Here is a 10,687-nt window from a genome sequence, read left to right as displayed (position 1 = left end):
CAGCAGGATGACTGGAGAGTCATGTGCGAGGACATAAAATGACACCATACCGTTCATTGTCATTGTCATTGTCCTGCAGCATTGTAAAGTCCCATTGTCATCGCTGCTCAACCGCCCGAAACTGGTACAAGTCGATATCTGTGTGTGTGTGTGTTTGTGTTTTCATGCACATGTGTGTATGGGGGAGAGAGAGAAAGGTCTACCCTGAAACAGACACCACATAACAGAGCTCTCCATTCTCTCATCCTCATATCCAGTGGCACCTCCTGAAATAGTCCATAAACACCCCTGGTTGTGATTAAATCGGAGGAAATAAAAAGCATTTAGGAATGCAGCACATGTTTGCAGAGGTTGGAGGCGGCACGCAGGAATTTCAAACGGCAACGGCGGCTAATCCGGGAGAAACCTGTCTTTGTCACATCTAGGGTTACGTGTCCCGATGAGAATGTGATCTATGTCAAGCACGCTCTTCACGGCAAGAGGAGAACAAGAGAGCAGGCCACCCGAGAAAGTTGAACCCGAAAGAATGCAGCTCTGGTATTCATTAATGAAGAGCACTCGTCTCTGTGCCGGAATGAGAGGGCAGCAACGAGGAGATAGGGTGACAACGAGAGAGAGAGACAGAGAAGAGGGAGAGAAACAGGAGGAGACGATTCACAACGTTACCTGAATTATTGATGAGCACATATTTGAGATCATATTTATATCAGCAAACAGAAAATAGAAAGGTATAATCTGTCAAGTAGAGCTGGATCGATCAGCCGGTTAGTCAATCGAAAGAAAATGAGTCGCCAGTTATTGTGATGATTGATTTATCGTCATTTTTTCAGGTAAAAATGTCAAACCTTCGCTGGTTCCAGCTTCTTAAATGTAAGAATCTGCTGCTTCTCTTTGTCATTTAGGATGCAAAATGAAGAGATAATAATAATTGGCAGGTTACTTACCTGTGCCAAGGAGGTTACGTTTACGCTCCCTGTTGGTTTATAAGCAGGATTACACAAAAACTGCCAAACAGATGTTCATCGAAGTTGGATGGAGGATGGCTCTTGGCCGAGAATAGACCCCATCAACTTTTGGTGTGGATCCAGGATTCTTTTTATAATCTTATTTTGACGTTTTCATTAATTACTCAGGAAATAACGCATGAAAAACATTGGGTGGATTTTGGTGGCTGCTATCTTAGAGTGAGTTCAATTTGACGCAGATCCAAATAAAAGTCCTAATCCATATAAATATGTTTTAATTGGTATTGGATTAGGCTTGACTGAAATAAAGGGGACTGTTGGGGACCCTGCTGAATACTTGTCGACCATATTCACGCGGCGGAAGCTAGAGGGCAGGGATAATGTTTTGTAGGGAAAAATCTGGAGTGACATCGATCAAGGTACAATAACATATTTGAAAACCCATTTTTTAACATTACCATTCAACCACCTCCTAGCTAAAATTATTGTTGCTTACGTCCAGTGTGTTTCACTTTAAGGCCTGAAAAATGTGTCCAAGATGTGCGTCCGAGTTTAAATCTTTTTTATCTTATCGTGAAAAACTACCAATGTTAGCGAGAAAGCATATGAATGCTAACGTCAACAGAAGCTTCTGGTTATCAAATAAGTTAAAGCTAAAAACTGTCCCGATGTGTCTCTGGATTTTCATTAGCCTTTGCACTTTCAGTTGCTGATCAATCAGGAAGTGGTGGAATTACAATGATTTGTTAGATTCCTTACATTTACAGGACTTATAAGTACAATATATTAGCCGCCGTGTGAATATGGTCTACATAAGTAATCACTAGTTGCAACCCAAGGGTAAAAAAACTGATTAATTTTCACAATCTACAAGTCAAGGAGCCTGTTAATGTATATTAGAATATTTTATTGCTTTATGAAATGTTGCATATTGTTTTGAAGTTCACAGAAATGTCTGTTTGAAGTCAACACTCGGTTGGTTGTGTACAGCTTGACATGACCGTGATTGTCGGCACATAACTTACAACAAACATACATAAACTCTTTGGCATCCGGCTCAAAGCACTATCATGTCTAAAATAACAATACAAACATCTGTATAAAATATATAATAATAATAATAATAATAATAATAATAATTAACCTGTTTGTTAGTTCCAAAGCTCACAGTAAACGAAACAAAAAAAACAAACACGGTGTAGTTTTCAACTTTTATCCCACAGTGGTGAGCGGAACCAGCCGGCATCACCACGTCGGGAAACACACTCACATACTGAAATCACACATGCAAACATACTTTGAGAAGTTATCAGAGAAAGCAACAGATGATGAAATCAACACCATGATGCAACACCCTCCCAATATTACAAACAACACCAGGTTTGTGTCAGTTTGGCAAAAAAAAAACAAAAAAAAAACACCAAATTGTCTTTTAATATATTTATGATGCGTCTCGCTGTTCACACAGTTCTAAGCCTCCGCAGAACCAGCTACTCAGGCTTAAGACACATGGACAGCGGGAGCATTTTAGATCAGCAGTGTTTCATGTCAGCTTAAATTATTGGACAAAAAGGGGAAGTCTTCCAAACAGATAAGATCCGTGCGATGGGAATGAGGTTACTCAGATTGACGCCACACTTGTTTGTGTGGGGGGTGGGAGAGAAGGTCACGTAGATAACCTTTTATTGAATATCTATGTAGAAGAGCATGAGGTTTAAGTTAAGATTTGGGGAATGTGGAAACCAGATAAGATAAATATGTAGCTACTTAATTTACCGGATTGGGAAGTAGATAAAGGGCAAATAAAGGGGAGGGAAAAAGCAGCAATTATATATATATTTATATAAATATTTTGGCATACACTCTCTGAGAACATGTTGCCCTATTACAATCCACAATACTGTCCGAGTACCTCAGAAGATTCATCTTTTCTCTCTCGGTCGGGCAAACTGCCTGCAGCTGTCCAAGCTTAGTGAGAGTGAGTGAGTTGGAGCACAGCTCTGCCTCTAAAAAATGTGAAAACAATCCTTTTTGTTTTTTTCCTCTTCGTGCATTGGCCTCTTTCCACGACATTCTTGCATCCAATATTTAATCCAAAGACTTGCACTCTTCACAGATTCTCAGAATGGTTTTCTCATTCAAAGTCCACCTCTCAGTTCTCTAAATGAAGATTTCCACCGCCTCCGACTCCAGCTCCTCCAGGCCTCTGAACGGGTTTAATAGCAACTTCTTCGGCGCTGTCTTGTCTGGAGAAGAAACAGAAAGAAATAAAGAAGAGAGGGTAAATAAATGCTTTAAGGCGAAAACAGTGGGAAAAAAAAACGTCCCGGATACAGCTCAGCTATCACTGTCTAAAGGTTAACAGAGATTTTCCACAGTATAACAGAGCACTTTGGTAAATGTGCTCAGTCAACAGATCCGCATTATTTCCTAACACAGGCACATTCCTGCAGGCCCACATTATGAACCATGACCTGGACAGATCGTATCTGATTGGCCGACTACGCGGCAGCGTGGTTAATCAATGTGAGCATCCATAAAGAGCGCGCTCACACATGAACCATTCATCGTTCGGGTTTTATAACAAGAGCGTTATTGGATTCTCCCCCTTGTAAACAAACAAACTCATGCATGTAGGATAGATCACTCACCACTGTTGAGCTTAGTGGTGCTGGCAGCCTCTTTGGCTTTGGTTCTCTCCACCTGCCGTTCTAGCGTTCCAGGTTCGGACTGAGCGGAGAACTGGCGGCACGGCAAAGTCTGATCGTCAGAGAGACTCTTACCTAGAAGATCACAAACAAATGTCAGCAGCGCGTTCAACTTACGAAGACTTTATTTTACAGGAAATCTGTGCACACATTTTTCTTTTAGCAGCTTGCAACGTCGTGCTCCTCACCTCGACTCTTTGTGGTGCTGGTGGTGGTGCTGATGGAGGGAGTGGAGGAGGCGGGTCGGAGAGACGCCGCCGCCATGTTCAGGAGATTCGTGCGAGGGCTTTGCTCGTCCTTCCGCCCCTGGTCGTGGTGCAGCCGCTGGTTCAGGATCTTGATCACTGCGTCTTTTTCCAAGATCTGAGCGTAGAGAGCACGGATCCTGATGCGAAACAGAAAAAGAAAAACGTGTCAGAAAGCAGATAGATGAATGGAAAAGTTTGTAATGGAGATTCTCTGTAAACGTGGGAGTTTTAATTCTAGGTATGCACCTGTTCTCCATCTCCTGATTCCTGTAGTCAGCGACAGGGAGGTCCTCATTGAAGCTGTTGTTCGAAGAGTGGCAGGGCGAATGGTTGATGATGGTCGTGTCTCTGCAGAGAGAAAGACAAAATCTTAGGTTAAACCCAAATCCAAATGAGCTTGAAAAAATATGCACGTCCCGCCAAAAACTCCAGTGGTCTTTACCTCTGTGCAGCAGCGGTGGCAGCAACTTCCATTGCAAACTGCCTCATTGTGCTCTCTTCCAAATACTTCTGCTCCCAGCGGACCATGTCGGCCTCGAGGGCCAAGATTCTCTCCTCGCGCTCGCGCAGGCGCTCTTGGAGAGAGCTCATGGTCACCCCTGGCGGCTGGGACTGCCTCTGAGGTGGAGGGAGAGAGTGTTAAAACAGAAATACTAAAGTGAATTTGTAGCATTAGCATTTTGGTTCCCCTGTGTCAGGATATTTACCTGTTGCGCCCTCAGACTCCTCAGCTCCTGCTCCAGCCGCGTCCTCAGCTTCATCTCCAGGCTCTCCCTCTTCTCGCAGGTGGACTGCAGCTGAGCCAGAGCACTCTGGAGGCGCTCCACCTTCTCCACATACGCCCTCTTCCTCCTTAGCTCCTCCTCGAGCTGGCGGCCTCGCCCGCGAGCTGCGTCCAAAGCCTCCTCGAGCCGTTTGGCCCTGGTGCCCTGCTCTTCCGCTGTGGTTCGCAACCGCTCCAGCTCCCGCTCGACGCGCTCTCGCTCAAAGTTCTGCTCCTCATCTGAAACGATAAAAAAAACGAGCGCACGATTAACGTGATGATCTTATTGGTACTTTGTGTTGAAGAAACGAGAGCTATGAGATGAAATCGTTGCAAATCAGCATGAGGTTCTCGCTCATTCTCCCTCCTGAATCCAACCCCAGTAATAAGTCCCAGCTACATGGCGGCCAGTGTTCCTCATTTAGCGAAGCACTCCTGGAATGCTGAGAGGAGGAAGGAGGAGGAGGTAGAAGGGGGAGAAAGCCGCCCTATCCCTTTGACCCACATAGCACAGAGCATTCCTCATCAAGGCCATACAAACACCAGCACCCCGCCTGAGTCCAGTTCCTTAAACAGACGACATAAATCACACTAACAACAGGTGGGGGACCTCATTTCCACCACTTCCACCGCTGCCCTCTGATTTAGAGGAAAGCTCGCTTCCCTTTGCAAAGAGGTGTGTGGACTGAATTTCCCATTATTAAGGCCTTCTCACCAAATAGGCAGAGGTTATGCAAGTGACATTCCTGCGTGCAGGATGCCCCGCGCTACAAAAAAAGGGCCCCAGTCCAATCGAGCATGTTGAATACACAGGAGGATGGAGGAAAGGAGGAAACAGAAACAGGACACAGAGGGAGGAAACTGCTTACTCTGTTCGAGCAGCTTCGCCATGATGTGCTGGTTGTGGTCGGCTGCTTCGACTTCTTTCGCGACGTGCGTTCTCGCATTTTCCAAGTTCTCTGCAATGCAAATGTTTAAAAGTCAGACTTGATCTCAGGTTATGAAGTTCTCATATGCTGTTTTCTGTGGTGGGTCCGTACCTCTAAGGTCTCTGTTGAAGTCCTGCAGCCTCCTGATCTCAGCCACTAGCCTCCTCCTCAGTGTCTGCTCCAGGTTTTCCCGCTTAGTGCTGCCCTGCATCAGTGTCTCATAGGCCTCCGAGATACGCTGGATCTCCTGCTCCAACTGAAAAAAGGCGGAAAAGGGAAGGAAAAAAAAACGGAGGAGGAAGAGATGGGGTGAGGATTGGAGAAGAAGAAGAAAGGAAGAAGGTGGAGAAGAGGAATTTATGGTTAACCTACTTCACATGCCAGGGAGGAGCTGGAATGTTGATTCATGTTGTTACAGTACATAGATATAGGCGCGATATACATATGCGACTGTGTGTATACAGTACACTCAGTGTGTGTATGCTTGTGTGTGTGTGTGTGTGTGTGTGTGGTATAACTGAAAGAAGGAATTCAAGCCTGCACCACTCCCTGTGAGACTGATTTATATCTACATTCCTGAGGGCTGATAGCTCTAGCTCCAGGTGTGTGAGCGCACAGGAGCGCGCATTTGCACAACACACCGCAAAGCACAAGTTAGCGTACACACACACACACACACACACACACACACAGATATACACACACAGAGGTCTGGGAAGGCTGCCAGCAGAGGGAAGGTGTGCATGCCTGTGCCTGGGTTGTGGAAACGGCAAAGAGAAACCCACCATTATAGCAGTCACACAGGCATGTTTACCCAGGGCTGCGGCCTGACGGAGAAAATTTTCCAACCCCGGCAATTATCATTCTTTAAGGCTGAGACAAGGCGAGGACCATGTGACATAACTCCAGCAGAGAGCTGAGTGGATCTGACAAAGATTGGATGAGGTGTTAAATGTCTTGGAGGCCGTTTCCACCGTGTTGAACGAGAAAAGCTCTGACTTTTTTTCTTCTTTTTTTTTTTTTAGGCTCTGTTTGGGTAGAGTCAATCATGAAAAAAGTGAGAGGGTGAAAACAAAAGCGACCTTTCACTTTTTTACCCAGCAGCCCACCACCTGCTGTGGACCCACACCCCCGTCAGCTGTGTATGCAGGTCATAACCCGATCGACTGCTGCCTGACAAGCCCTAGATTAGGCTGAAAATCTATGGCCTCCGTGGAACTAAAGCGCGCGCACACACACACACACACACACACACACACACACACACACACACACACACACTCTCTCTGGGCCTCCACCAGGTCAGCTCCACAATGAAAGGAGTGTGTAAACACAGTAGCAGGCTGTGACCTCTGTTTGTGCCTCCGCGGTATGGAAGGTAGCAGCTGCTGATCTCATCTGTCTCGTCCAGATGAGGGAGTGGGCTGACAACTGTTGAGTGGGGTTGTGTTTCGTAGACAGGTGGCTGGGATGGAGGATGTTATCTGGCTTTCCCTATGAATTTAAATGTTTTAATCCCTCGACTTAAGCCACACAGTGCCCCTCGCAGTGTGGTTTAAAACTCAGAACTTTAGTTTAGTGAACTCGTAACTGAACAAACGAGCTGTTTCTCAGAGGAAAATAAGGTCCCCAATAACACAGCCAGAAAAGGTGGCAGGGTCCGCCACACATCAACAAACAAAGGGCAGTAAGTAAGAGTTTGTTTGTTTGGCTTTCTCTTTTAATTCAAAGTTCTTTCCCAAAACAACATAGCACACCTTTAAAGACTGTGTTTTGGTAGAAAACTGAGCAGTGGATGTTGGGAAATTGGCCAGTCCAGCTTGAGTTTGGACTTTCTTACTCCTTTTTTGGGCTGCAACTAATGAATATTTTTATAGTCGATTAATTAGATTAGTTGTTTTGTCTATAAAATGTCTATAAGTGTGTCCCAAAGCCCCATAATGACATCCTCATCCTCTGTTTTGTCACAGAGGAGTCAAGAAACCAGAAGCTATTCACATTTAAGAAGCCAGGGTCAGAGAACTGTGACCTATTTTTCCTGATCTGACTAATCGATTATCAAAACAGCCGGTGAATATTCTGACACGCCTTTTGACAAGCCCTACGAGAGATGTCAGCTGCTTCAAATATAACAATTTCTCTCATGGATTTCCCCCTCTTACCTTCTGAATACGGCTGGTCTTCTCCCTGTGCGCCTCCAGCTCCTGCCTCAGCCTCTCATTCTCCATCAGCAGCAGCTCCACCTGGTTGGGCTCCTCCAAACCAGCAGGTGGCAGGCTGTTAAATGTGCTGTAGCAGGGAACTTCTTCTGGCTGACTGGACTGGACATACCTGTGACGGAGATGTCAAGTAGAGATCAATCTCACATCTTACATGGCGTGTCTGAATTTGTGGCTGCTTCGGCTGAATCTAAATGTTCGGGTGCAGCCAGCTAGATTTAAAAGTGTGAGGCATCTGAAATATCACTCCTGTCTACCAGCGAGCAGACAGGCTGACTCCAGTGCGGCTGTGAAGAATGTTAAAGCCTATATGAGGAACATACTTTGGTAAAAAAGCATTCGAGGCCACACAAGCATGTGAAACTATCCCGTTCCAGTATGCCAGGCATTACAAACACCTACAGGGCTGGACTTGCTCTCCTCTAAATATGCAGGAGGATATGTGAAGCCTTACGCAGGCCACGGTGTGACTCACAGTGATAAGTATGTGTTTACGCATGTGAAACACAATGATGAGTCCTGGAAGGTGATTGCAAGGCTGGCTCTTGTACAAAAACTACACCACAGAGTGTGATGTCATGTTCAAGTAGTTTTAAAAACACATGCAAACATGATCACGTCCTTCATGGCTGTCTTTGTACCTGTGCTGCTGGGCCTGCATCGGCTCCTGGACCTGGTGAGGGATAAATCCTTGGCCCTGGATGGGGGCTGAGTACTCCGGGGGTGGGCAGCGCTTGTCCAGGCTGTGGCCCGGGCTCTGCGGCGTGTAGTAAGGAAGCTCGGGGTAGCTGTGCGAGTTGCTCTTGAGAGCCTCCGCCTTAGCAGCTGCATCGTTTCTCTCCAGAGATATCTGCATGCGATGCTCGCTGAGCGACCGCACATGGCTGCACTTCAGCTCCATCAGGTCTGCTTCTTCGTGGAAGGCCCCCTCGTGCAGGAGTGTCCCCTCGTGGAGCTGCCTGATGGGGCCTGCAGGGGCCCAGTGTGAGGCCAGATACTGTGAATGTGCCTTGGCCTGCTCGTAGGTGGGCAGCTCTTCCCCGTGCAGCTGGTAGAGCTGGTAGCCACTCTCTGAGTGGTGGTAGTCCCCCTGGTGCTCCTGGCCCTGGGGCTCCTGCCTGGCAGAGAGCTGAGGGAACTGAGGGTCCTCCTGGGTGAGACTCTCCAGGGAGGATCGTGGGCTCCTGCCCATGTCGCCCCCACTGCTGGGTCCACTGTTGCTGCCACTGCCTCCACGCAGGGCCTGCTGCTGGATGGCTAATAAGGTGCGCGTGTCTGTGGGGTTTCCATAGCGGAGCTGCTCCTGGATGAGCCGGTGCAGGACCGTGCCAGACGGCTCTTCGGTGGACGCCATGTAGCTTTGCGTTGGTTGTTATCGTCTAAGACAAGTTGAGCTCTTTCTCGTTTTGAAAGTATTTAAATAAATTAGCTGTGAACCTGGAACAGAGCAGAAACAGAGAATGGAGCACAATCAGTCTCAGGAGCCACAATAACATACTCTGAATGCAGGAGAAAAGTTTGAGGCATGAATAACCACCCAGACTTTGACGTCATGTAAACATACTTCCTCTGATATAAACTCCACGAATCTCTCTGATCAATGTTTTAGTCAGAGAATTGTTTGAACAACAGTGCAGCCTTGGGTTTAGTTACCAACAGCGACAACACAGAGATGTGGAGACATTTTCCACAGCAGGCACAAAAATGCATGCGCCAAAAATTCCAATCTCACGGGGGAGCAAAAGCGCACAAAAACCGCGCTGGAAAATAACCTCATCTCTCGCCTTAGAGCGCATTTATCTCCTTTAAAACACCGCAATCCTCCTTTAAAACCCCATCACAACACAATCCACCACCGCCACTGTCGACTAGAAGTTCAAATGTGCGACTTTTATTCCTTTTTAGCGCTCGTGTTTCTCTTTTTTGTTAAAGGCAGATAAAAAAAAAAAAAGACGCTCCACTTACCAGCTCACGTTCTCATTGTAGCACGGCTTCGTTCTCGATCTCTCGTAAAGTAAAACAAAAAAAAGTTCAGAGTAAATCCACTGTTTCCATGAGGGGTTGTTTCTCTTCGAGTCAAACGTGTCTCATCTTCCTCCCCCCGGACGGGCTGCCGCGGTCCTCTCTTGCTGTGAAATGATTGTGGAGAGAGCAGGCGGCGATAATAAGTAACCGAGGAGGGACTGAGGTCGGAATGCCAGGAATGTAAAACGCGAGGTCCCTCTGGGATCAAAAGCGTAAAACCACACGGGAGGAGGGGGGAGGAGGGAGCATGCTTACCAACGAGGAGTTAAAAAGAGCTATAGGATTGGATATTTGAGCTTTAGGGTGAATGTGTTTGAGGAATAAAAGCCTTTTTACGCGCAGTGGATGAGCAGTTTGTGGCAAAAAAAAAAAAAAAACTCCCTCCAGCGAGACCTTAGAGAAACTTTCAGAGGCAGCGCTGTGTTTGTATACACAGCATTTAATTAATTTCATTTTTACGCCTAAACAAACAACAAGTATTCTGAATAAACTCAACATAGAAACTGACTTTAAAGGACAACACATTACTGTTTTACTTTGTTTACATGTGGCGGACCCTGCCACCCCTCTAGCATCAAACTGTGTTCAGGGGAAAATATTTTCCTCTGGGAACAGCTTGTTTATTCAAGTTATGGAAAAATGAATATATCATCACCCCATTAATATTGTAAATATTCAAATTCAGATTTCTAATTTATTTTTCAAAACTACCATGGGGCCACTTTCAGTAAAAGTCTGAATATCACACGTAAAGATACTGAATGACACGTAGAGGTCTTGCATTTTAGTGAAAGTACTGAAGAGTCAGTAACAAAACGCACCTGGACTCT

At 46.1% G+C, this 10,687-nt stretch overlaps 1 protein-coding gene across 1 annotated transcript; it reads right to left on the bottom strand.

Moving 5' to 3' along the window:
• Nucleotides 1-1,855: 1,855 nt before the first annotated feature.
• On the bottom strand, nucleotides 1,856-10,029 carry amotl2b (angiomotin like 2b). The gene is made up of 11 exons (XM_030403965.1): nucleotides 9,798-10,029; nucleotides 8,474-9,269; nucleotides 7,776-7,944; nucleotides 5,725-5,869; nucleotides 5,554-5,643; nucleotides 4,629-4,924; nucleotides 4,364-4,539; nucleotides 4,168-4,269; nucleotides 3,862-4,058; nucleotides 3,617-3,748; nucleotides 1,856-3,211 (listed from the first exon to the last, which is right to left on the bottom strand). Exons 2-11 carry the CDS (start codon nucleotides 9,184-9,186, stop codon nucleotides 3,126-3,128), a joined length of 2,106 nt encoding a protein of 701 aa, XP_030259825.1. The 5' UTR covers nucleotides 9,187-9,269; nucleotides 9,798-10,029; the 3' UTR covers nucleotides 1,856-3,125.
• Nucleotides 10,030-10,687: the final 658 nt, after the last annotated feature.

Source organism: Sparus aurata, chromosome 21, assembly GCF_900880675.1.
Source record: "Sparus aurata chromosome 21, fSpaAur1.1, whole genome shotgun sequence".
In the NCBI taxonomy this organism is placed as follows: Eukaryota; Metazoa; Chordata; class Actinopteri; order Spariformes; family Sparidae; genus Sparus; species Sparus aurata.
Note: the sequence above shows the minus strand (reverse complement) of the source record. Positions and strands in the feature narration are given on the sequence as shown.

Bases quoted from the DNA above. Each gene is read 5' to 3' on its own strand.
- amotl2b (XM_030403965.1), bottom strand. From the start codon at position 9,186: ATGGCGTCCACCGAAGAGCCGTCTGGCACGGTCCTGCACCGGCTCATC. The intron at 7,945-8,473 runs GTACAAAGACAG...TCTCCGTCACAG, and splicing joins ATGCAGGCCCAGCAGCACAG to GTATGTCCAGTCCAGTCAGC. The intron at 3,212-3,616 runs GTGAGTGATCTA...TTTCTTCTCCAG, and splicing joins CACCACTAAGCTCAACAGTG to ACAAGACAGCGCCGAAGAAG.